Source organism: Arvicola amphibius, chromosome 17, assembly GCF_903992535.2.
Source record: "Arvicola amphibius chromosome 17, mArvAmp1.2, whole genome shotgun sequence".
In the NCBI taxonomy this organism is placed as follows: Eukaryota; Metazoa; Chordata; class Mammalia; order Rodentia; family Cricetidae; genus Arvicola; species Arvicola amphibius.
Genome location: NC_052063.2, coordinates 3,661,618 through 3,688,584, shown reverse-complemented (window position 1 = coordinate 3,688,584; position 26,967 = coordinate 3,661,618). Strand labels below are relative to the sequence as shown.

At 50.8% G+C, this 26,967-nt stretch overlaps 2 protein-coding genes across 3 annotated transcripts in view; one reads left to right on the top strand and one right to left on the bottom strand.

The window, feature by feature from the left end:
* Stab2 (stabilin 2) overlaps positions 1-8,844 on the top strand; it is a 138,787-nt gene extending 129,943 nt beyond the window's left edge. For both annotated transcript variants that reach the window (XM_038314950.1, XM_038314949.1), the window contains exons 64-69: positions 690-809; positions 1,602-1,742; positions 2,728-2,835; positions 3,534-3,662; positions 5,858-5,974; positions 8,378-8,844. In XM_038314950.1, coding sequence (XP_038170878.1) covers positions 690-809; positions 1,602-1,742; positions 2,728-2,835; positions 3,534-3,662; positions 5,858-5,974; positions 8,378-8,434 — 672 coding nt within the window. In that variant the 3' untranslated portion in view covers positions 8,435-8,844. The remainder of the gene's footprint in view (positions 1-689; positions 810-1,601; positions 1,743-2,727; positions 2,836-3,533; positions 3,663-5,857; positions 5,975-8,377) is intronic.
* A 1,636-nt stretch (positions 8,845-10,480) lies between these two features.
* Positions 10,481-26,967, bottom strand: part of Nt5dc3 (5'-nucleotidase domain containing 3) — a 49,954-nt gene continuing 33,467 nt past the window's right edge. The window contains exons 6-14 of the mRNA XM_038314943.1: positions 25,870-26,007; positions 23,357-23,417; positions 22,817-22,919; positions 22,579-22,680; positions 20,720-20,801; positions 19,579-19,665; positions 18,244-18,384; positions 14,146-14,210; positions 10,481-12,120 (exon numbers count right to left, since the gene is read on the bottom strand). Coding sequence (XP_038170871.1) covers positions 11,868-12,120; positions 14,146-14,210; positions 18,244-18,384; positions 19,579-19,665; positions 20,720-20,801; positions 22,579-22,680; positions 22,817-22,919; positions 23,357-23,417; positions 25,870-26,007 — 1,032 coding nt within the window. The 3' untranslated portion in view covers positions 10,481-11,867. The remainder of the gene's footprint in view (positions 12,121-14,145; positions 14,211-18,243; positions 18,385-19,578; positions 19,666-20,719; positions 20,802-22,578; positions 22,681-22,816; positions 22,920-23,356; positions 23,418-25,869; positions 26,008-26,967) is intronic.

Sequence of the window (26,967 nt, the reverse complement as noted above, 5' to 3'; positions counted from 1 at the left end):
TGCCCAGTCACCCCAAGTGGTTAGATATTCAAAGAGTCTGGAGAACAGCCTGGGGGCTCAGGGCAGGTGAGGCTCAGGGTTGGGCACGTCTGGCTGAACTGCAACCGAACGGCCCTCTGCCAGCAGCGGTGAGTACGCTGAGCTGAGGTCCTAGAACAGTCTGGGGTTCTCTGCCATCGACCACGAGACCATGCACCGTGCCAAATGGTTGGACGACAGATGTGCGAGGACCGGTGTTAGGTGTCCCTCCTTTTATGGGTGCGAGGACCGGTGTCAGGTGTCCCTCCTTTTATGGGTGAGGAGGCTGCATCTTCATCAGTCTGGGATGTGGAATAAGTTTATAGGCAGTTCTCACGTGTGAGAATGAGCCGTTCGTTCATCAGCCCATGCTCCACGGCTCCAGACAGATGGCAGTGTCTTTGCGCACGTGTGGGATGCAGCACCGCCCTGCCTCTGCATTCAGGACTGGGTGGGAACTCTGCCTCACAGAGTGGAGCAGGACAGAGCATCTCAGGCAGATTTCTGAGAAGAGGAGAAGCCATCCTAACGCTCTCGCAAAGGCCAGCGAGAGGAAGCGCAAAGGAAGCCAGCCTTTAGCCCAGAGGCACTGTGTCCCCCCCCAGCTCCCCCAGCCTACCCAACTCCCACACCATGGTGGCCCATCTGACCACTTCCCTTCTGCTCCCCAGGAGGTGCTGGCTTATTCCAACAGCTCAGCCCGAGGCCGGGCATTTCTGGAACACCTGACTGACCTGTCCATCCGTGGCACCCTATTCGTGCCACAGAACAGTGGGCTCATGGAAAATAAGGTGAGTGGCGTTCGTGGTGCCTGCACTTTTAGACGGAATGTGTTATGGCACCACTACAGCATATCACGAATCACTCCAGCACACGAGAGCGCATGTCTCTCATTTACTGGGGAAGTGACGGTACAGGACCCTGCCTGAGCAAAGAAACAATCCCTACCCCAGATACAGAGGGGTGCCGTACCCCATCAGCACACACAGATGATGAGCAGCTGTTACTTCCGATCTCAGCAGCCCCGGCTGGCCTGTTGGTGGCTCTGCCCTGCAGGTTCTCAGCACCAAGCAGACTAACTCAGTCACGGCAGGGAGCAAGGGTGCTGCATGCAAACCTATGATTGCTGGTGCAAGTCAGTCCTCTGGTCATGTTTGCTAACGAGACACCAGCTGACAGGTCACAAGGCTGAGCCCAAAGTCAGGGAAGGAAATAAGGGGCCCGAGGCAAGGATTCAGGGAAGGAAGAGGAATCAGGCCCTGGTGCAATGAGTCCAAGACACCAATCTTCTCATGATGTGGTCCAAAGAGGAGAAGTGGACTTGTTCAACCTCCCTTCCCCACCCCCCAGCGGCAAACCAGCCGGCTGTGAGCTCCAGGCACTCCCCAGTCACAGGACTAAAGAGCACCACCTGTCTGGCTCCAGGCCGGCTCTGAACCCCTCCAGGTGACTTGCTGTAGAGAATGAAGATGATGTGCTAGTTACATGTGAGCTTTAGGAAGGACCCCTAAGAAAAATGTGCCATTTCCAGCCATCGCTCAGAATTAAGACTGTTCGTCTGCTTCCCCCCTCCACCCCCGTAGAGCCTGTCTGGGCGCGACATCGAGCACCACCTCACTAACGTCAGTATCTCTTTCTACGATGACCTCACCAATGGCACCGTTCTGAGGACTAGGCTGGGAAGCCAGCTGCTCATCACCTCCAGGCAGGACCAGCTCCACCAAGTATGAAAAACCTTCTGGGTTTCAGAGAGCTGGAGAAAATACATGCAAAGCTCCTGGCACGCAGTAGACACTCAATAGGCGGAACTATTATAATATGAAAGTCATCTTCAAATCCACAGATCAGGGCGGTATGGCTGTGACATTACATACGAACAGGCCACCCAGAACCTTGGCAACAGACTGGCCCCAGGGGTGGGTTAATCAGGAATGAGAAACAAAACTGTTTTGAAGATGCCTCTCTCTTCAGTCTCAGGCATTAACTTGTCAGCTTCCAAGTCAAACGGCCCTGGGACGAATTATTCTACCCAACTTCCCTAAGCTCCGTTTCCTCGTTTGATAAGTAGGAATGAGAAGCATCAGTGTTTGTGGTGGTGACCGTGATGGGCACAGTGTCCGTGAACTCAGATCCACTCAGGGCTGTCGGGGGATGTGTGGAGACTAGCATCTGGCGTGATTAGCCCTAGAGGAGGTGCTTTAGTCGAGTTCTTGAGCATCCTTGCGCAGCCGCAGCCGAGCCACCTGAACCTATCAGGAGGTGGTAACTCCGCAGGTGGGATGTGGAGCCTCAGTTCCACCTACACCACAAGCTAGTGCTCACACCGGGATTAACAGAAAACTCCCCCTAGAGGTGCTGTGTGAGCCGGAGCGGGAGCCCTGCTGGAGTGACGGTGGGCAGGCCATTTCCTTCTGATAGCTCCTCTCCCACACAGAGGGTTGGGGAATAAACCCAAAGGTCTCTGCAGCCCTCAGAGCAGCTTGTCGGGTGGCACAAAGTCAGCAGGTGTTTGATGGTAATCAGGGAGGCCAGGCTGAAACTTCAGCCTGAGGCATCAGAACCCTGCGGGGAACGGCCTCTGTGGGGAAAGGGGGAAGAGGTCCCAGGCTGAAGCTTCAGCCCTGAGTCATGGGACCCTGTGGGAACCGCCTCTGTGGGAAAGGGGGAAGAGGACCCAGGCCTCACACGCCCCGCTTCTCTTTTCCCTAGGAGACCAGGTTTGTGGATGGAAGAGCCATTCTGCAGTGGGACATCATTGCCTCCAACGGGCTCATTCATGTCATTTCTGAGCCTTTGAAAGCCCCCCATGTGCCAGCAGTGAGTATTCAGGTTCCTGGCGAGGAGCCAGGAAGCTCCAGTGTCAAACGTGCATTCCCCAACATGCATGCCCGCCAGCTTCCAGTCCCACTAGTTTCTTGATCAAAAGAGAAAGATGAGTCGGGGGGAACCAGAAATTATAAACTGATCTCTGAGCGTCTCTGAGCCCATTTTCTCATCTACCCAGTGTGTGCAGACGGGTTCACGGCAGTTCTCTGACCTGGGAGACTGCAGGAAGAAACACTGAGTCCCCTTAGAGCAGCTCCTGGCACAGCCCACAGGCTCCCCAAAGGCTGGCTGTGGTTATTGTTAGTATCCTAACATTTTCTCGGGGGCACACGAGATGAGCTGCTAGCTACTAGAAAGTTCCACAGCATGGTGGCTGTGCATATATGCTCCAAACCAGATAGGTGTTAAAGCCCACTGTGCCTCTAGAAAGCTGTGTGGTTTGGGCAAGTACTTAGCATCTCTTTGCCTTAGTTCCCCATATAAAAATGGGGGAAATGACTGTCCATATCTCTGTAGGTTATTGTAAGTAATAGTTCTTGGCAGCAATGAGGACTGGAATCATGTTAATTTGGCATTGTTTTAATGAATCACTCCAAGGTGCCCAGGCAAGCAAGAATAGGGTGAACTCAGACATACTCTCTGGGGAAATCACCAGCTTAAGAACTGACCTCTTTCCTTTCCGTGTACAGAGCCCTGCCCACACTAGCCTGGGGACAGGCGTAGTCTGTGCTGTCATCCTGGTCACCGGTGCAATTGCTCTGGTCGCCTATTCTTACTTCCGACTAAACCAGAGAACAACTGGCTTCCAGCGTTTTGAGGTAAAAGAGAAAGCTGAGCCAGCAGTGATGGGCCGCCTCTCCTCTGCTCTGCACATGCAGGCCACACACACCTGTAATCCCAGTGCTCAGCAGGCAGGTGCAGCAGGATCATGAGTTCTGGGCTAGCCAGGGGTACACCACAACTTCATGGCCAGCTATGCAGTGAGATTATGTTAAAATAAACAAACAGACAATGAAAACAAAAGCAAACCGAGCTTTGCAACCACGAGGACCCGAGTTCAACTCTCGGGTTCCATATAATAAAAGCAGGTTCAGTGGTGTGTGCTTGTAAAACCAGCACTGGGGGGAGAAAGAGAAGGTCTCTGAGATTCACTGGCTATCCGGTCTAGCTGAGGTAGCAAGTTCCAGGTTCAGTGAGTGGACAAGTCTTAAAGAACAGATAATACCTGAGATTGTCCTCTGACCTCCACATACATGGACACACGTTGGCCCTTGTACACCTGCACATGCACAAACACAAAACCATGACACCAGGATGTCTAAGACTGTGAGGTTTACAAAGAGCACACATTTATTGGCTTGGGGCTCTGGAGCCTGGGAAGCCCAAGGTCAGGGCTGGCACAGCTTGGCTTCTGACAAGGGCCTCACGCCACCTCAGCTCACAGGAAGCTGGAATGCAGGGAGGCGCATGCAGAAGTGGCAGGACATCAGGGACAGCCTCACTTGGCACCAAGCCCATCGTGGTGACTTATGCCAGGCTTTACCTCGCACAGGTGGCAGTCACACCTGCCATCCGCCCATCAGGAGGAACACAGCTCATCAGGCCCATTCCAATGGCCAGCTCCGGGGATGGGGCTCCCTCAAATGTGTCCTCACCCAGGAGCTGGTATTTGGTTATAAGCAACTAGAATAACTACCCCACCCCATGCTCCTGCTTCCTGGGAGGAGTCTCAGATAAGTGCCCACCATGGTAGTCGTGGGCATCGGGACTGGCCCCGAAAGCTGGGGATCGGGTTCTAGCACCTCTCCGCATAGCCAGCGCACCCCACTCCATCCTATTTGCAGAGCTGAGTTGACCTCGTCAGCAAGCTCCTGAGATGACCGGGGGCGGCCCTATGTGTCAGCCAGTCTTCTGTTACTCAGGTTATGTGGAAGAAAAGTTTAGCTCATGGTTCCAGTCCATGGTGACTTGGCTTTTGGATCTGTGGGGAGACAGCACCTCACGGGAGAGTACTCACCTCACGCATGGTGGCTGGGAGGCAAAGAGAGAGGACGAAGAGGGCCAGGCTTCCCAAGTCCCCTTCATGGGCATACCCCTCAATTACCAGACTTCATCCCACTAGGCCCCACCTCGTAAAGGTCCCACTGACTCCCAAGAATGCCCAGGGATAGGGTCCAGTCTTGAACCAAGAGCCTTTGTGAGACACTTATCAAACCACAGTACCCCGAGAACTGGGCTGGGCAGAAGTGCAGCCATGGAGCGGCCTTCCTCTTGCTCTTTGTACCCTTCCCCGGTCTCCTCCACACTCAGGAACAGCTGTGCAGTAGCCTCAGGTAATAGCCCACGCCTCCCAGAAGACAGCTGGCCTATCTAGAAGCTCAGAGGCTTCTATACTATACTATAACCAAAACACCACGAGCTAGACCACTTCCAGTTGGCAGAGCTGTTCAGCTCACAGACCTGAAAGCCGGGTAATGGGAGGTCACGTGGCCTTCCTGGTAAGGGCTTTCCTGCTACAGAGGACTCTCCCAAGTTCTCAACACAGTGCTGAGGATCCTAGGGTGATGGAGCCAGGTCCTGGCCTGAGCCTGTTAAAGCCACCGCCCCACTGAATTATGCTTTGCCCTGCTGTTCCCTGTACCCAGAACCACCACCCCACAGGTCCTGCCTACAAACACCACGGCAGAACCAAGTCCCCTGCCCTCCTAAGAGCTCAAAATGCATGTTCAGGTGAGAACAAACCATCATGTGTAGCACATGTATGATCCAAGTTCAGGGATGGCCACACGTCTCCAGGGTAACAGGCTCATCGGTGCGTATGGCAGAACTAGCAGCGGAAGCCATGGGAACATTTCCCGGGGGTGGAAATGTCTTATGGGTCGCTTTGGGAGACACACCTGGGCAGACACGTACGCTGTCACGTGGGCCCAGTGCCTTCTATCACGTGTCAATCATCTCAACAGTGCCTTGGGGACAGTCCTGCCTCTCAGCCTTGTGATTCCTTTCTTAACAGTCAGAAGAGGACATCGATGTCTTGGCCTTTGGCAAACAGCACCCCGAGAACGTCGCAAACCCTGTGTATGAGAGCTCATCCTCAGCAGCCCCCGAGTCCTCCTGTGACCCCTTCCCAGTGAGTTTGAGCTTTCCTCTAGGGAAGGGTTCAGTGGGGGGTGCAGGATGCAGGGGTACAGGATGCTGGGGTGAAAGATGCTGGGATGCAGGATGCCGGGGTGCAGGATGCTGGGGTGCAGGATGCTGGGGTGAAAGATGCTGGGGTGGGTGCAGGATGCCGGGGTGCATGATGCTGGGGTGAAAGATGCTGGGGTGGGTGCAGGATGCCAGGGTGCAGGATGCTGCCTTCCAGGGAATGCAGTGGGGCTGCACCCCAGGAAGAGCCACCTGTTTAGAGTGCATCTCAGACAGCAAGCCTGGGGCCAGTTTTCTGTTCAGAGGGCCCTGCCTTTGTGTAGCTGGCAGAAGCCTCAAACTGGTGACTGCCTAGCCCGCCTCCCGGCCTGGTGGGATGCCACTGCGGAAGGGAAGCTGGCCTGCAGGAGGGGCTTCCCTTAGCTTTGCTCACAGCTGCTCAGTTCTGCCTTGGGCAGAGCCGCTTCTTGCTTAGGGAGACCTCTAACAACGGTGGTGCTCTGGTCTAGTCTTCCAAGAGGGGACTAAGTTAGTGAGGCTTGAGCTCGGACGCGGCAACTCTGACTCTACCCAGGGCAACCCATTCACAGGAAATGGGAGCGGTAGCCTGCCTGCTGTTTTCTGTCAGTTCTGGGCTAGGAAGTGAGGGGAAGGCATTTTAAGAATTTAAGAGCATCCTTGCCTGATAGGCATGCCACACAAGCTGACCATGTTCTTTGGGTCAAGGCAACAAGTGAATCTTGGCGTCTATGGGTTAGCAGCCCTGTATAGTATTAACCAAAGCCAGATGGCTGTTGTCAGTTCAGTGCTTAGAACATATATTTCTCCCACAAATCACAGTATAGTTTATTTAAAAAAATAACTCTGGAAGTCCCATTAAATCAAACACATATAGTATTTATCTATTTTCTTATTGAGACAAGGTCTCGCTGTGCTAGCCGGGAACTATGTAGGACAGGCTGTCCAGAACTCATAGAGGTTCACCTCCTTCTGCTCCCAAGGGCTGGAATCAGAGGCTGTGCCACCACACCTGGCTGTGTAGTTGAGTTTATAGGTTGTCGCTGAACACTACAAGGTTTTCTTGTGAAACTGCTTTAAGATTATTTACTGTGATAGGTGTAAACCATGAGTCAGTATTCTGTGGCTGGTAATGTGTATGGTAGCAGTCTGGATTATCTTTGCAATAGGTTGAAAAATAACCACATGGCAAATCTTGTTTTATTTTTTAACCATGTAAAGACTGTGTTCAGATTTCAGCAGTGGGCTCTGTTGGATTATGTTTATTGACTAGCACGGGTTTGTTCCTGTTGGCACCATCATTTAAAAAGCTTATGGCGGGCCGGGCGGTGGTGGCGCACGCCTTTAATCCCAGCACTCGGGAGGCAGAGGCAGGCGGATCTCTGTGAGTTCGAGACCAGCCTGGTCTACAAGAGCTAGTTCCAGGACAGGCTCCAAAGCCACAGAGAAACCCTGTCTCGAAAAAAAAAAAAAAAAAAAAAAAAAAGCTTATGGCGGGTGGGGTGTTAAGCTGCTCCATGCATGCCATACCTCCCCGTATGTTGCCTTCTCCTAGGCACTGTCAGCTTTCCACATGACAGAGTCACCTGGAGCAAAGGGAACGCATTCTAGAAGCAGGGTTCAGCTAGATCCAGTCAGAACGAGTGGTCAGAAAGTTCCAGTAAAGGACCCCTGAGCCCAGGACACCAACAGGCTACATCTTCTGACTTTAATATTGGAGAGGGGGCACCTGTCCCATCTTTCTACATCCCAAACACCCTTGAGAAACCTTTGCTAACGTAGTGTGCTGCTTGTCAAAACCTCGGTGCCGCTCAGAGCTGATGACAGCAAGCAGCTTAGCAGGGCTCTCTGGCAGGGGGCGGGGCGTTCGTGCTGTCACCTGTGTATGAAACTTTTATCATTTTAATCACCACTGGCTCACCCTCACACCTTGCTAGTGAAGCAGATATCCCTACGGTGCTGTTAGAGGAACCAACATCGTGGAGGACCTCACAGGCAGCTCAAGCAGCAGAGCCTGTGCGGGCTCCAGCATGTGCCGCCCTGACCAGCACCGCCTTCCACACCCTGCACTGAGCTGACCAGCAACCCCTTCCACACCCCGCACTGAGCTGACCAGCACCCCCTTCCACACCCCGCACTGAGCTGACCAGCACCCCCTTCCACACCCTGCACTGAGGCATCAGTATACCAGAAGCCTCCCGTAATGCGTACACCTAACACATGGCCTAACACATGGCATAACACACGGCCTAACACACCGCATGCTTTCGGCCCCAGGGCAGAGCAGTGTTTCCCAGGGGACAGCTGCAGGAGCAACAGCCCCACCCCGGTGTCACAGCCCTCAACAGTGACACCCTCTGCTTTCCAGGATGCTGAGGAACAGGAGGTAGAGAGCAGCGACCCCCTGGGGGCACTGAGGCCCTGATGTGAGCAGCCAACCAACAGCCAGTGCCACGTGAACCCCTGAGCCAGCACGGCTCCACTGTGGATTCTCAACACCAGCTGTCTCTTGGATCATTTACTGTTTTAACTATGATAGAGTCAGAAACCATACCTCACCTCTCTGGTTAATAGAGGGCTGTTTCCATGGGCAAGGTGCCACGTTCCCATGACCATCCAGAGGGACCTCTACCTCCTCTGAGTCTGTTGTTCTTGGGCATTACAGATGGCCTTGCTCTGTTCCGCCTTATCTTTCAGGTAACTGTGATCCTGTAGTATTTTCCTGTTACTGTAAGTGCCTAAGGCAGGGCTTCACCTCGTGAACTTTGTATCCCAGTACCCAGAAGTACCTGCCACAAGGATGTGCTCAATAAATATTATAGAACAAAATAAAAAGTCATTGTGTGCCTAGGAGGGGTCAAGCTATGAAAGCAAACTACTTATTGAGGCTAATTAGGCTAATTAGAGCCCTTCAATTGGCCAGCGTTTCTCTCATGAATTCTTTAGTTTTGTTTCCTTGCATTTACCTTAAGATCTTATAAACTCTCTCAACTCCAGTCCTCTGCAGAGGATAATTTATCGCTACCTTTGGGACAACATGTCATGAAGGAGCCATGCCACATTTCTAGGAATCGCCCCAAAACAAGTGTAGGGCAGATTAACTAGTGGCTCCATGACATCCATGGACACGGGGACACGGGGGCACAGATGAGGGCTCACTCAGCACTGAGAGAGTTAAGTGCCAGTACAGATGCTAAATCTATACACATACACATGTAAGACGTGAGAACAAGGCATTTGAAATATTTATAAACTCATCCAAGTTTTTTGTTTGTTTTTACATAGGGTTTCTCTGTATAGCCCTGGCTATCCTGGAACTAGCTCTTGTAGACCAGGCTGGCTTTGAACTCAGATTATCTGCCTGCCTCTGCCTCCTGGGTGCTGGGATTAAAGGTCTGCACCACCACCAGCTGGCACAAATTTTCTTAATATATTCCTCAGCACGTCCCAGCTTCCCAGGTAAACAAACACAAGCAAGCAGGTGAACCACCATTTCTTGTTCTCCAATATGTTGCACACCCAACCACCCCCACATCTGCATCCCCCACCCCTGCTGCCTGCCCGAGACAGAGCTGACACAGTTTCTGTCTGAAATCTCCAATTTCAAACCCCAGAAACAAGCTACATTTCACCCTTTATCAATACCCTTTTGTGGGTCCACTAGATTGCTTCTTTTGGAGTGCTGGGCATCACACTCGGGGCCTCAAGCATGCTGGGTAAGCACTCTACCAGGGAGCTGTGGTCCCAACCCTAGGATTATTTTTTGATCTTTGATTTCCTTTAGTAGAATAACTTCAACTCCTGGGGCAATCCAGGTTTTACGGCTGACTTAAGTACACAGCTGACAGTGTACCAACAAACCAGGAGACACAACTCAAGCTTTTATTTGGCTGTGAGTTCATTATCACAACATATACAATCAACACGTAGAATAAATAGCAAACACATTCCAAATAAATAGTAAACCTACATCACATTTATCATGCCTGATAGCACACAGGCACAATCTATCATTCCTCTACACAAGAACTACATTGGAGCCCAGGCTCGTAACAGAAGACACAGGAGCGCTGTGGGAGAAGGATGGAAATACATGTTTCATGCAGGAAGGTCTTACGTGGGGTTCTGCCTGGAGCAGCATCTAAGAAGGGAAGGCGCAGGCCAGTCGGTAGGGTGGGCGTTTTTCTCTTCTCTTGTTCCCCAGTGTTAACCACCAAAGGGTTTTGGCAGCTGGCATCTAATGCCCACAGGTGACGCTCAGCACTGGTCAGCACTGTCAGGATCTCAAAAGGAGGCCCCTGGGGCATCCGGAGCAGCATGCAATCCTTCTGAGATCCTGACAGTGCTGAGCATCACCTGCTGGCATTAGATGCCAGCTGCCAAAACCCCCGGCGGCTAACACTGGGAACACGTGAACAGAAAAATGCTTATCCTATCTAAAAAAAAAAAAAAAAAAAAAAAAAAAAAAAAATCAGAATGCTCAACCCCAGTGTTTAGAACACAACACAGGAGGAGGGGCCTGGAGGGTCACCTCTGTCACGGTGTTCAACACAACAAACAGCCACGATCCCCATGGTAATACATGGCATCACAGTGGATGCTGGGTAACCCATTCAGCTTCTGTATTGGGGCAGGGCCTATGAAAGGCCAGAGAGCAGTCTGTCAGCAGCTAGTTACCATAGTAAAGGTACTGAAGAGCGAGCACTTGCCACAAGCCTCCTTCATTCGTGCCATTCTTGAGATTTAACATGTGTCACACCACAGTTGCACGACTGTAATCCAACACTCAGGAGACTGAGGCAGGAGGATTGAGTCCAAGGCCAGCCTGGGCTCCATCGCAAAACCCTAACTGGAAGGGGTGGGGATGAAAGGGGTGGGGAGGGGGAGGGGAAGGAAGAGCAGCTATGGCGGCAGTAGCACGGCAGAAGCTTTAAATGAGACAAGGCTAATCAAGCTAAAAGCACAGGACTGGGTGTCATCTCCCCCAACAGCAGCCATTCCTGTGGCTTTCAAAGCATCAGATACGTTCAAAGACACTGAAAAGCAGATGTAATAAAGGATTCCTTTCCCCAGAGCACGGAGAGAGGAAGAGATGCCCCCCCTTGTGAGCTTGGCTCTCAGCATGAACTGTGAAATTCCACCAGCGAGCTGCCTGTCCCAAGTGCCCTAGCATACAGGCTTGCACTGGCCACAGACTGAGCCCCACGGCCTTGCTTCTTGTCGTCTTCTACGATGTCCAGCCCGCCAGCTGAAAGGCAGTTTTAACTAGAGCTGCCATCCCCTCACCCACTCCTGGGGAAGGCGGGAATCTGGCTGGCCATCACCCCTTCGCCAGCTCGAGGCAGACAAAGCAGATTCACACTGAGGACAAATGATTCTTGTTCTTCCTCAACAAAGTCATCCCGGGAGGCTCTGATCTCCTGGAGCAGTGTGTGTAGATGTCTGCAAAAGCCTAGAGTCAGAAGACCGGGGACCTGGCGGCAGGTGTCACCGTGCCCTCGCAGTCCCCACGGCTCTGCTTGTAAACAACCAAGAAATGTCTCACAGAACCACGGCGTGTCCTCTCTTGACCTGCTGCACACAGACAGCATCCAGAGGGCTCACTTGTCTCAAAAGGCTTGGCGTTGGTTCCACAGTAAACAAGGCTGCATCCGTGTTCCAATGCTGTGCGGAGGAGGGCAGAACCAAGCAGCCAGCTCCTGTCTCTACCTGGACAGGACAGTATTCGTGGTAAGGTAGAAAAAATACAAAAGGTGTTGTCTGACTCTTTGGGAAAGCAGCTCTCAGGCCCACTGGGCCCTTTGTGAGGCCGCTGAGGCCGTGGCTGCACCTGGCTTTTTCCGCGGGCAGACACAGGATTACTTGGCCTGAGCCTCCTGCAGAAGGGGGGCTTTGAAGGCAGAGGGGCTGTCCGACCATGCGGGGAGCTCGTGTTGCAGGGGAGTCCTCCTGGGGTAGAACGTGTGGTGGACATCATAGTTGAGGAGGCAGCTCAAGGACGCCATGTAGATGTCTGCGAACCTCGACAGGCGCCTCAGGAAGTAGGTCGGGTTCTGGTCTGTGCGGAACAAGCTCCCGAACTGGGCGTTGAAGAAGCCTTTGGTCATTTCTCTGAAAGTGTCAAGAAATAAAAACAAAGCAGCAGAGAAAGGTTTTTAAGTGGTTTTTCTTAACTGCTTGCGTAAAAATATATTTAAAGCAAAAAGCTACTGGGAAGAAAAAGTAGCCAGTTAGCAAAGAGCAGACCTAATAACCTAATTCCCGGAGAAACTGTGAGCCAGGTATGGGGCCCACGCCTGCAACCTCAGTCCCAGGACCCGGGGCTGAAGTCAGATCGGGAAGCCAGCCTAGGCTACACAGCGAGACCCTGTCCTACAAAACAAAGAAATCACAGAACATCTCTCAGGCCTTCTCTCAGCTAGCTGGTCACATTCTCCACTTACACCAGTTAAAATACTACTCTGAGGCTGGAGTGTGAATGCATGCTCCTCCAGACACACGCTGTGTGCCGATCAGAGCCGGCAGAGCAGTTCTGGAGGTATCGAGACAAATAATTCTGCATGTTCCTAGGCCAAGAACTAAGCAAGGAAATAAAATGCTGTAAGCCCTCAGGTCTTCTCATGCAAGAGTTATGGATTATTATGTTAATTACCACCCTCCGTGACAGACCCCCAAAGTGCTCTGCGCGGCTCCCTCCAAGCCTAGCCCGCAGCACCCACAGTCACTCAGCCCAAGGCGGGAGGCCTCTGCAGCCAGACTCTGTGTGTTCTCATCTCAGTCAACGTTCCAGAAAAATGGATCAGTGCCAATTGAACGGCGTAACACAGGTTACAGATATAGCAGAAGTCTCTCTTGCACAACTGTGCATGAAAACCTCTCAGTAGTTAGTAGTTAACAACTCCAGTTGTCATCAGAGAATGACAGAGGCAATGACCAAATGGCCACAGCTGTTAAAACCCCAACCAGGTCTCTGCAGATGAACTACATAGATGGCAACATCTCATGGAGATGAAAGGGGAGGAGCTGGAGAGACGGCTTGGTGGTTAAGAGCACTTTTAGTTCTACAGAGGATCCCCAACGCCCACCATGGCAGCCCACAACTGTCTGTAACACCGGTTCTAGGGGACATGATGTCCTCTTTGACCTCCATTGGCACAAGGCATGGATGAGATGCACAGACATATGTAAACAAAACACTCCTGCACATGAAAACAATCTAAAGAAAAATAATAACAAGAGAGAAGAGAAACAAAAACAAAAGGATGTGTAGATAGCACAGGTGTGGAGCCGACGGGCGATCCCTGCCAGATGAAGCGCTTCTTTAATGAGCCATTGTAGGTTCCTGAAAGTGTGTAACCCATGTGCTGTGGACTGCAGGCCTTCAGAGACAGGTCCTGAAGTCAATCCCATTGTCCCCCTCTCCTACTTTCCTCTGCTCCACATTTTTATAGCAAAAGAATCAGGTCAGAATAAGCCCAAGCCAGCCAACGGGCTGAGGAAGAGGCAGGATGGGACTTAATGCAGGCTTGGCTTCTGCAAAGCCTTCAACATCCCTTGTCAAGTCCCTGCCATTACTCATGGACCAGAACCCCTGAGACAACCCCTTTCCACATCTTGGGCTATACCAGGGCATAGGATACCCACATACAATTGGCAGAGAGTGTGAAAGCACCCATTGTAGGGGAGCACAGGTGTCACCATGGCTCCTACGAACAACTGTTCCCTTGGGGCACACTCATGACATTTCTGACAACAGGAAGGCTTTCTGGACCAAGAAAGGCTGGGAGTACTCCTGAAACAGCAGGCTGAGGATTCCTATGTTCAGGGCCCACCCCCAACACAGTGCCAACAGCCATGCATCACCAGCTACCAACAACCTGGCACTAGTCACAGGGAGAAGAAAAGCAAAGCCATGGCCCCCAGGGTTTCCAGTGGCAAGGGCAGAGGACAGATGGAGCTCACAGCTGGCCCTGAAGAAACACCTCATGTCACCATCCTACAGAACTGGTCCTGGAGACTCAACAGTCACCGTCACACCTAGGAGCTAGAACGGGATACCTCCAGACATCACCTCGGATGCACAGAGCACAGCAAGGGTAGGGTGGCATTCACAGGGAGTGGATATAATGCCCTTACCTCATCTCCTTCCTCTCCTTCTTCCACTCCTGCAGAACCAGCTGGGAGTCAGCATCTCTGTGGACCTGCAGGGACAGAAGCCAACTGTTTCCAGGGCTTTGGTTTCAGAGCATTTCTTAATAGGTAACTTTTCATGAAAGAATCTTAGTCCTTAAGTCTAATAGGCAGGCACCTGTGTGAAGTAATGCGCTCTCCCAAGTGACGCACAGAGAAGCTTCAGTTCTCTACTATTAGTAGCCTGGCCTAGGGCTGAGATATCTCAACAGATCAAGACGCCTGCCCCCAAGTCTGGTGATCTGGTTCCATTCCTAATGGAAAGAGAACCAACTCGTGCAAGATGTCCTCTGAACTCACACAAATGAGGTGGCGTGTGCACACACACACACAGACACACATATACAACACTAAATCTAAGAAGAACATATTATAGCAAACTAAGATGTAAAATTATGAAGACATGAAACCATTACTAAAGGTTACATATAACACAATACATATATATCCACATATGATATGTGAGTCATGCCCGTTACACCCATGTATTACATGTTAAATACACATTACATGGTATCTTCTGTCCCTCCTCCCCGAGTAGGAAAACAATGGCTGAGGAGGGGCATGGTGTGTGTCGTGGGAACACACTCACTCAGTCATGTGGATGGAGTGTTCTTATTTACCGAAGCCGATGTCTTCACTGACTACCTCACTTATGGTGAATGCACGCTGTAAGAAACGTGGCAGTACATCCTTAGATCCTAAGCCCACGACATCTGGAAATTAGCACTGAAATGTTTCACTTACACAAGACAACGGGACTCAGATGCTCTTCATTTTTATATCCCTAATGTCACATTAGCTTTGATGAAAAGGAGACGTGACGGACTTTCTGGTGAGCCAGAATATGAGCAAATGGCTAAAGGAAAGTGACAGATGACTCCCTGCGAGCCAGGAGGTGGCACCTCACCAAGGTTCTCACCTCTAATAGCAACAGTGAAGCCAGCGGCAGGGCACTCACGTGTGCTGCTACCTCAGTTCGTGACCGTGGGGCAAACTTGGGGCTCAGAGAGCCAACCCCTCCTGTTTGTCACAACTGCCCAGCTCAACCATCAGCCAGTCAAAACCTGTTCCAACTGAGCCCCAGATTTCCTGCCTGATATCTGTCCAGAGCCCTGAGCTCTCCTATGGCACCAGGTACCGAGCCAGCACCTCTGAGCTTTGATGGGGTACTACAGACACATTTTTAATGAGTGGTCCCATTTATTTTAGTTTTCTATTTTAGTGTGCGAGTGTTTCGCCTGTATGTATGTCTGCATCACACGCATGCTACCCTCCCGAGACTCTCTCCATCACTTAGGCATGAGCTGTCTCCGCTCCTGCGCCCACGTCACCAGCGTCTACTCATGCTTGCCCCCCGTCCAAGGCCCCTGCAGAGGTCTACAGACCCCAGCTGTCACCATAGTCATGACCACTTTAAATGTCTTTCATGAGCAAGGAAATTACTCTTTATAAAAGTCATTTTTCCGAAACCAAAAGTTATATTCTTCTGCTTAATTCATCAGACTTAACGCCATATGATGCTCTGCTACTCTTCCCCAAATTAAACCCAATCTCACAGGACACATTTTCCTAATAATGACCTGCCTATTCTGAAAATAACCATCACAGAAAGTTCTAGAAGCATAAGGCATCAGATCAATGGAAAAATGGTGGTCCGGGTAGGGCAGTGAGGAAAGATATGTTACCCACACCAACAGAACTCTTTGGTGCATCAGAACTTGAAGGGATGCAGCAGACAGGTAAAGACCAAAGAGCTGCACAGAGGCCAGTGTAAGGCCAGCACTGGGATTTCCTGCTAAGCTCAAGGAATCATGGGACATAGGCAGACTGTGCTCTCAGGCTTACCCCAGAGTTTGGAGAGGAAGAAATGAACGTGAGACCTGAACCTTACGTCAGACCCCACGTCTACCTGGCTCCACACTGCAGACTACTCTGTAAAGGACAAGCAACCTTAGCTCCGAGCCCTGGTCTCCTCTCCTATAACATCAGGGGAGAAATAGATACGCCAATTCCCTTTTCTTCCTTCCCTAGTCTGTCTTGTGTGATGCATTCTGTATGTCACAGGAATATGTTAATGCTACCATTCTCTCAGCTAGCAAGCATTTTCCATAAGTCAGAGTGAAAACCTCGTTCCAGAGACATCTGTACTCAGCCAGCACATGCAGGTCACACACACAGGTCACACGTGCATATGCAGTCACTACAGCCAGCACACATGGGTCACACGCGCATATGCGGTCACTACAGCCAGCACACGCAGGTCACACGTGCATATGCTGTCACTACAGCCAGCACACGCAGGTCACACGTGCATATGCAGTCACTACAGCCAGCACACGCAGGTCACACGTGCATATGCAGTCACTACAGCCAGCACACTCAGGTCACACGTGCATATGCAGTCACTACAGCCAGCACACGCAGGTCACATGCATATGCAGTCACTACAGCCAGCACACGCAGGTCACATGTGCATTCGATCAGATGCTCAGTCACAGAAGAAATACAAGTTAGGCAGAAGCCATCTTCTTATCCTCAGAGGGAGGGTTGTTCCCAGACCCCATGACCTAAAATTGTGGGCACTAACAAAACACAAACACACACGCACACACACACTGTTTTTCCTATATGTGCATACCTACAACAAAAATCAATTAATAAATTAGGCACAAAATGAGATTAATAACTAATGATAAAGAAATAGCTTTAACAATATACTATGAACATTATTTAAAACTTACGCATTGTTTATTTCCTAAATTTTCCATTTCATATTTTTTGACCACATAACCATAGGCAACTAAAACAAAAACACAGCATCCAAGTAAAACTATCACGGAGTCTTAGCGCCACCTGACAACCACTAAGGCAGAAGCACTTCAGGGTGGTGCTGGGCAGTCCAGACTGAAGCAGACACATCACTAACCTCTCAAAACCCAGCTTCCTTATTCTAAAAGGTCCCTGCACACACGGGACAGCCGTGACTGAAGGCTGTGCCCCACACAAGCTCTTGGCACGATGGCGGACACATAAGGAGCAGCTGCTACCATGTGACACAGACACAGAGTCGGCAGCATTAGCCCAGACTCGACATCCAATATTTTTAGAAAACCACCTCACAGCACACACGGTAAAGAAAGCAAAACAAAACCCCAGTCAGAAGAGCCAAGAGCCAAGGTCTCAAGAATCTCCAGGAACCCAGGCCTGGAGGACGTGCGGGGCCCCATGCACTGGAATGTGTATCCCGGGAGAGAGGACAGGCCTACCCTGCCTCTCCTCGAAGCTTGGCAGCAGAATCTGTAGGCAGCGGGCCATGGCCAGAGGCTGCAGGTGTGCGAGCCAAGAGTGGCCATCTGCGCCATTCAACCTAAGCCTCTCAGTCATTCACAAGGCACGGCTGTCAAGCTGCACAAAGGGAGACAGGTGGCTCCGGAGATGGGGTGGGAGGAGCAAAGGCAGTCACAGGTACAGCCGAGGGGCGGGGCGGGGCGGCAGCTCGGGCTAGGAAATGAGTGTAACAAAAGCATCCCACCAAACCGCCCCAAACTGGCTGCATGACTTGCCACTGAACTCTAGAAAGCAGATAATCACAGTGCCACTGGAGGCTGGCCCAGGATCCCAACTTGCTCTGTGACTCTTTGGTGACTAGACTGGCATGTTGATTCCCAAGGACCCTTCATTTTACAGATGGGGAAACTGCGGCCAGGGCAGGGGAATCCCCAGGTAATCTGCAGGCAGGGAGGATGGCTTAACTGAGTGGGGACCAGGGAGCGGGTTTTCACCAACAGAGGAACAAAAGTAGCACCTACCGTTAAGACCCGGCAGCGGCTCCAAACGGCTCCCAGGAACATTTGTTAAGGTCCCGTCCAGGGGAAAGGACAAAATAACCACCAGCAACGCTACAGTATGCCAAGGACAGCTTAGACCTTATGCTTCATAATTACACAGAAAATACAGGGCATGCTTTGGATCAGAGACAGTCCTGAAGCTTACAAGGGAAAGGAGAGAGAGAAAAGACAACAGCAAAAGCAACAGCCCAACCTGCATCTGCTCCAGGAGACCTGTCAAGGTCTGCAGCCAGGTCATTGTCTGAATGTACTGCTCCGTGTTCATGATTTTGAGCTCGGACCGCAGCTCGGGGATGATGGCTCCAGTGCGCCAGCCATGCTTCAGGGTCAGATCCTGATCACAGAGGTCAGAGGATGCCACATCAGTGCCTCAGGACACAACAATGTATCCCCTCTCCCAGACAAGGGAGGCAGCGCTTGGTCACTCTTGAATTGCAACGGTTAGTTATTAACCAGGTTAGATGTGGTGAATTACACTTCATTTAAGATCAATTTGGCCCCAGGCTTTGACCACTTCGGGAGAAAGTTTCTGCTCTGGAAATCATGGCTGTGACTCACAGCTACTTCAGAGATTAGGGGGCAAGTTGGGGTGGGGGTGGCATGGAACCACTAACCATGGTCTGTGGAAAAACAAAAAACAAAAAAAAAGCCAAAAAACAAACAAAACAAAACACGGTCTGCAAGGTCAGAGACTAGAAAAGGCTCGCTCCAAATGCTTCAAATGGTCCTCATTCAAGCTGAGTCAGGTGCCCCTGCAATCATAGCACCCCACTGCCCAGCCTAAGCCAAGGTTTCCAGGACACGCTGAGCTACACACAGGACTGGGAATGGAGATCGGTGGCAGACCATTGCCTAGCATGTACCAGGCCCTGGGCTCAATCCCCAGCACTGGACACTTGTGGGGAGTGCCCGTTATTCAATACTGCTGCACCCCCCAGACCTGTGGGGGACATCCATGTACCAGGCCCTCTGGGCTATGGGGAACCACAGAACCTCAAGCCTGAAGTGGTCAGATGATACAAGCACACTGGGATATATCTTTATTCTACATATCATAACGGGTTCAAGGTATCAGTTTCGTTTAAAAAAAAAAAATGACCGGCCCAAGGGCTGCGCGACACCTCCTCTAGCCCTGGCCATGCCAGCTTCTACTCCTCAGAGGTGACTGACTAGGAAGAAGCCCTGCTGGCTATGTGCATTCGTGTGCAGTCTTGAAGCTCTTTGATATGTTGATACAAGAGACAGAAAGGTTCCTGGCATTTCGTGCTTATCATAGTGCTCTATATGGAAGGAATTTGCTTATTAAATCTGTGAGCACATTTCTACTTTCCATCATTTCGAAGAGAACAATAAAGGCTATCTTCTTCACAACTCCGGTCTTTCCTGATTTGTCAAAGTGAGCCACTCAAAACTGTGAGCCCCCCTCCAACTCCTAGTGCCTAAGGAAAACATAAAGATGACGTCACTACCTCCACCCCTACTAGGCGAAAGAAATGACAGTCCCCACTGAGGGAAGAAGACTCCTCACCGCCAGGTCACTGTATATGTGGTCACCAAAATACAGCACTTTGGATCCCCTCCATCCAGTGAGCTTCAAAAACTCATACAGATTGCCCTGAAACGGAAGGAGGAGGTAGGTCACTGTATGTCGGAAACACAGCAGCCGAGTCTGCAATACCTATGCTTTAAAACTTGTAAAAGATGTTTTTAACGCCCCCCCCCCCTAAGATTTGTTGTACATACCAACGTAGAAAGCTAAAAGCACACTCAGGGAAAGTTGTTTAGACCTTTCTTTGATGCCAAATGTACTCTGAAAAAATTACACTGTCAGGCATGATGACCCCCACATTCAGGAGGCAGAGTCAGGTGGAGCTCTGTGAGTTCAAGGCCAGCCTGGCTGACATATGCCAGGCTAGCCAGGACTACATAGCAATACTGTCTCAAAAACAACGACAACATTTCAGGCTACATAAGCGTCTTTGCAATGATCTTGACGCTACCCAAGCATGCTGGGACCATCATTCCGCACAAGCGACTTTTAATTCTGTTGTGACAACCTCAGTTGATTCCTTCTGCCGGTGAGCACTGGCGGCGTCACCGCTCCGTAGGCGCTCTCCCGGGGCGTTCTATCAGCCACAAGCAAATCTTCTGAGTTATGAGAAGTAAAATTGCCTGAATTAAAACTCGTTTTTCAAGGCCTGGAGAGTACACTCAATGGTAAATCTAGCAGGCTGTTACAAACCCACCAAGAATGTTGAGTAAAGAAAAACAATTCCCACAACATAAAAATGATGGTCAGCACAGCCCAGCCTCCTGACAGCCTTACAGGATGATGTCAGAGGGTTTAAAACCACACAAGGAATGTCGGATGAATAATACACCAAGATTAATGGCCCTCAGAGAGAGCTCTCCGAGGTTTACTGCCGACACTTTACATTTTATAGAGGGTAATGCTTTAAATAATATTTTTTAAAACGGTCAACTTTGAGTTAGTGTGAATACCAGTACACGGAACTGCATTGACTCTGGTCTAAGTTTTACCATTTAATTATAAGCAGCCGGTCAAGGGATGGACCGTGCCAAGCGCCTGGACAGGCTCAGTATGGGCGGCCCTGTGCGCGCAGACACAAAGCAAAGCAGCCAAAAGGAGCCGGGGAAGGCGCAGATACCTGCTTGTAGATCTGGCCTTTCTGGAGCTTGTGGATTTTATCCCAGAGTAAGACACCTTTCTCATTCACCTTCCGGAAAGGTCTAACAACAGAAAAGGGAAGCATTACTAGAACACGTGGCAACAGCAAAGGCTGTCCACTCCACGGAATGCTAACCAGGGACTCATGGAGAACATGAAGCAGCTCTTGGACCCCGAACCTCACTGCACCCCCTGAACCAGGGCACCCCATCCCACACTATGCAGACCCCACCACGGACCCACTACCCACAAGTAGGTGATGAAGAATAAGGAAAAAATGAAGAAGAAAATAATCCTAGGGCCAACCACCCTTGGCAAGCACAAGCCCTTTTAGCCAGGTTTCCCTAGGACATCTGGCAGGGCAGAGAGCATCTGCTTCTTGGGGGAAGACTGCAGGGACACCGCTGCCACCCTGGGTCAGACGCCAGGCAGAGGGCAGGGGCACTAGCTATGATGGGACTGGGAGTGTGGCTGGCCCCGTCCCTCACCCCGAGGGCAAGCCCATGGGACTCAGGGTCCTTTTGGGGCAACTGTTTCCCCAGTCACAGAAATAGAAACTTCCTGTAGGTATCGAAACCAAATTTCCCTTTTCTAAGGAACATGAAGATCTTTGTGCACTTTTATTTATATGTCTTTTCTTTAATCCTGTGAGCAATCTCTCGTGTGACATCATACTCCTAAACACACTAGCAGTAAGACAGCAAGCTGGCTGCTTATCCTCGCCAAATCCGTCATCTTTAGTGGCTGCTTAACATTTCCTCACATGGATATTCTGAATGAACGAGTCATCCTCAACGGTTGGGCTTCTATAAATAACGGAAGGAACGGGAATGTTTCAGCTGTTACTGCAGACATCCAGAACAAGGGGAAGAAGGTGCTGGGCCGTGAGTCCCTCCCAGGAAGAGCCGGGGCCCTGACCCCCCTCTCCCCTGCCACTGTGGATCCCCCTGGGTGAAGGGAGGCCCAGCTTTCCCAGGAATCCTGTGTGAGGGCCCTGAAGCAACATGGTGAGCGTGCCGCTTCTGATCCACTCAAGATTCTGGCCTGCATTCTCATTCTCTCTGCTTGGCTTTGGGGCTTGCCTCTTCTTCCGGGAGCCACTGTGAAACTGAGCAGCCCCCAAGGAGTGTACACTTGCTGCACTAATTTCAGGTACCACATTAGGGTGCTTGGACCCACCACAGCAAATGCTGCTGGTCACCAGCTACAGACCAGGAAAGGCCATGCAAACCTTCCCAAACTAGTGCCTTAGACAGAAACTATTCTTAGAATGCTACCACAAGAATCCTCAACAATGTGGGTCTCTAGAAGTAGGGGCCACCTATCTGTCCCCAGGATAAATGACATTTTAGCACTCTTGTGCTGTTCCCAACTCCTCCTCGTTACCTCGCAAGACTCCGGAGGCAGGGCAGGGGGTAAGGGGAGAGATATTACATAAGACATGGTTGAACCTTTTCCTGGATAGCAGAGAAGTCTGCAAAATCCAGCTGCAATTTTAGATGCACCAATTAGCTTTATTTCAAGAGGCGCCACCAGGCAGTCTGGCATTGGTAGTGCTCTCTTACACATCACAAGGCATCTGGAGCCAAAGACCTACTTGGCTGGGTGGTATTAATCCTTGTTGCCCATCGTAGTCTATCAGTTTCTTAAAGCCTGACCCCCATGACCACAGCAACCCACGCTGAGTTGAGAATGCTGTCAGTGCCTGCCCACTCTTCCCAAAGGTTACAAATCAGAGCTGTGCCTCGGATGCTTGGGATCTTATAACTGTATTTCACTAAAGCACGTTCTTCCCTTATTCACAGAATACCATCAAGCCCCCCGACAGACGGGCCTTACCTCCTCTTATCGTTGAAGAAGTTGGGTTTCTCGGCCTGAACTATGACCACATCGAAGAGGTCCCGCCAGTCCTTCCCCACGATGTACCGCATCCCTTTGTCTCTGGAACAAGGCAGCCAGGTGAGCTGACACCAAAGGGATGAACTTTTTAAATGTCTTGCAAACTACTCCTTCCCAGCTGCGAAGATGGATGGCGTCTGAGCCATGAGCCAGCGGCTGGCGAGGGGACTGAACTTACACGAAGCTGCTGGGGCTGTTGGTGATGAGGAACATCTTCTTGCCATGGTCAGCCAACTTAGCCAGCACTGCACGGGTCTGCTCGGCGTAACAGATGTACTTCTCTAAGGATGGGGGAGAAGTTTGCGCGGTCAGGATGAAATCAGGCGCTCTGGAGGCGCTTACAGGGTGGGTGCCTGGGCTAAGCAGTGTCCTAGGCACAGTGGGGAATCTCAAGGATGTCTCAAGGCAGGTTGAGTGAGGGATGTGAGTACCAGATGTTTGGGAAACAAAGACTGTGTGCGCATGTGCGTGCGCACACACACACACACACACACACACACACACACACTGAAACAGGATAATGTGGCACAGCGGCCATCACCTCTCTTAGAATAAGGCTGGCAGACACCAAGCTCTAGAACAGAGAGGAGACACCTTCACTTCCAGAATCAGAGTCCTTAGACAACACCCAGGAGACGCCTGTGGTCCCTGTCCAGCCCCTAGGGCGTGAAGTTTAAAAGCCCATACAGCAGTGCAGCTAACCCCACTGAGTACATACCAATGTCCGCTTCGATGGCCCGGTACATGATCCCCTTGATGTGGACATCCCGTATGGAGTCCTGTCAAAGGCAGATTCGTCATCAGTGAAAGGGGAGCTCGAGTGGGCCCCGGTGGGGCAGCGTCAGCCCTCACCTCCGTCTTAGGAGCCTGCCGCCCCACGTGCTACGCATCTCAACACCAGCCCATTGAGCCCGGGTGGCACTTTAGGGAAAGCTGTGTTCCCACGGTGGCAGGGGCTGCTGCCAATGCAAGTTCAAAAAGCCTCTCTTTAAAGAGGTCATTTGTGTAATTCTGAATGAAGTCCCACGTGACAAAGAGTCGTTTACATGCAGGATGGCGAACAGATCGGCAGCAGACAGCCTCTGCAGGAAGGGGCCCCTGGCCTGCAACTCTACGTGCAAACAGTTCTAAGGCAGGACATCCTCTCTGGATGCCACCAGTAGGGCAAGAAGCTGCCCCGTCACTGCCACCGGGCAGCAGCAGGTCTAACTGGCAAACACAAGAAACGGGAAGACAAAAAAATCCATTGTAGGCTCAGGGCTGTGCCGGCATGGCCTTGCCAGGTGTCACTGAAGGGTTCCGCTTGAGGGGTGGGGACCATGCAGCAGGCCCTTTGTAGACTCCTGAAGGGCCCAGGGAACGTTCTGGCTTCATGAGCAGGGGTGTATGCCTTATAGTGTTAGCGCGCTTCGGTCAGAGTGGGCCACTCTGCGCGACATTCTGAATCTCAGCCACCTGCAGCCTAAGCCTGTTCTGATTCCACACAACACGGAAGACGATGGGTCAATGCACGCTAAACTGCCTGGGTTAAAAACCTAGGCCCTGCAGTTAACTAGCTGCGTGGCCTTGGACAAGACACTCAAGTTCTCGGAGGCACCGATGATAATAGAAACACCTCCGGGTACCAAACACAAAGACGTAATGAGCTAATGCAAAACACTCCAATCAGAGCCTAGAACATCAGAAACTCTACACAGGCGTTTGCTATTGGTGGTAGGAATCCTTGCAGTAAAACTCAGCCTTCACATAACATTGTTCCTCTATTACAAATTAGTCTGAAATAGAACATGTCTGTATGCTCAAAAGGAGAGTTAAAAAAAAAGCTAAGCATTTAAACTTAGCCCAATTCTGCTGAGAAACTACAATGCATCCTTCAACTTTAAAACCCAGAGATCAGGACAATCAAAGATGGTTTTTTTTGTTTGTCAATTATTGTGTTTATATGGATTTCAGTTGTGTGCATGTGTTACTTGCATTTTTTTCTTTGTTTTTATTGTCTATTCTGTTTTGCTGTTGTGATCTGTTTGCCTCTAGAGATAGAAAAAAAAGGAGGCGCTGGGTGAGCGGGGAGGTGGGAGAGATATTGGAAGGCATTGGGGAAGGGAAACCATGATAGGAATATATTATATGAAAAAAATAAAAGAAAGTGTGGCTATGGCAGGTACAGCGATGCGAGCCTGTAACCCCAGAACCCAGGATGCAGGCGCAAGCAGTTCTCTGCGGGTTCAAGGCCAGCATGGCCTGCACAGCAAGCTCCAGGACAGCCAGGGCTACATAGTGAGATCCTTATAGCCCAAAAAATTGTGGCTATACGAACACATAGTAGATAAATGAAATGGAATTATTGTTTCAGAACACAACATATACACACAAACACACACATGTGCACACATGTATATATTTTTAATAATCACATTTCCATGAAATTAATAATGTTTGGAACATTACTATGTGCAAGTTATCGTGCTGCTTTATGTATGTCACTCAGACCCCGAATAATCTTGACAGGCAGGTACCAAAATGTTCATTTACTAAGAAACTGAAATATAATAAAAGTAAATAAATAAAATGTTTTAAAGAAAACTATATTTTAAAAATGTAAAAGTACTCTATTATTATCTGTCAAATAATATATGAACGTATTTTTAGTTACTGAGAAACTGACACAGATTAATACATAGAGTTCTATAAACATGTAACTATGAGCACAAGCTTATAGAACATGTACATATGAATCTGAGTGTTTGTATCTGTCTGTTGCCCTCCAGTGGGATTCTGAAACAGCTTCTGCGGGCCTCAGTGAGTCATGTGGAGCCTTTGTGGATATGAGAAAAAGGTGCTCTGTTAACCAGTCCTCCAGCTCTCCTCACCCCCCGGACATTCTCATGGGACACAGTGTATCCCCTAAAGGTGTGCAATGATGATCTGGCATTGGAAAAGATTTTAAAAGAGCTCCCTCTGGGTGATGGCAGCCTCACAGCTGAAGCACGGGGCACTGAAGAGGAGACAGGCTCAGGGGATTCAAAGTCCAGGTCCTGGCAGGCACCGTCTGTGTTAGACCATGCTGTCCTGGTTATTCTGAAGCAGCCCTGACCCTTTATGACGAACACTGTCAATCACAGATACTGGTGACCCCAGAGAAGTACCACCCGAACTCCCCACCCGGACGCAGCTGGCCTGATCCAGGAAGACACAGAGCCACTGCCCTGAACTCCCGCCCTCTGCCTTCACCTTGACATCTTTGTACAGGTGCACGGGCTCGTAGTCAATGTTGTTCTTCAGGAAGTGCTCGTTCACACACGACAGCAGGGTCATCTCGGGCAGTGAGAAGATATCCATGAACTGCTTCATGGTGTTCCCGTGAGAACTCTGCGGGCGGAAGTCAGGCTGAGCGATGCAGAACCATCTCACGTGGTGACAAGCAGCGAGAGGCTGCCCGGAGGCCAGGGGGTCCCAGCGATCCACACTTGGCTCCCCCTGCACATGGGGAGCTTCAACGGTGAGCACCTAAAGTGCTCCCTTGTTCCTGGGCCTCCAGAGGTGATTCTCCCTCCCTCCCTCCTTCCCTTCTGTTCTCCCTTCTCTTCCCTCCCAGGAGGTGAGAAAAGCCTGGATCATGCCCAGCAAAGGCAGCTGAGCAGACCTCAGTCTCAGAAAGCTTCAGCCTGTCTCAGGACAGCCACGCCGGCTCCTTAGGCAACCTCTAGGGACTCACACCAAAACGTGGAGCCACGCTTGCAGGGATATGGGGACTGAGAAGACAAAAAAAGCCTCCACCAGAGGGGATCGTCAAGAGCCAACAGTCTCTCTCTCTCTCTCTCTCTCTCTCTCTCTCTCTCTCTCTCTCTCTCTCTCTCTTTCTCTCTCTCTCTCCCTCTCTCCCCTCCCTCTCTCTCTCTCTCCCTCTCTCCCTCTCTCCCTCTCTCCCTCTCCCTCTCTCTCATCTACACTCTCTCCAGACCCCAGCTCAGGGTCCCATTGATCACACACATGCTAGGCAAGCCCAAACATTAAGTTTCTTTAGCTACAAGTGCCCCGCTCCCCAAAGCACCTGTGCTTAAGATTTGGCTCTTTCTAGGTGGTGCTATTGAGAAGCAATTGGGTCAGAGGCTGTTAACTTCATCCGCAGGGTAATCTCTTGACCAGCTCACAGCTGACTGACTAGTAAGAAGCAGGGCCCAGCTGTAGGAAGCAGATGTAGCTCAGCCCCCAAACCCCACCTTTCTCCCTCTTTCTGCTTCCCCCTTTCCTCCACCCCACCCTTCTTAACGATGCTCTGCCTCACTGCAGACCTGGGAGCATCAGAGCAGTGACCTCCGAATCCAGAAG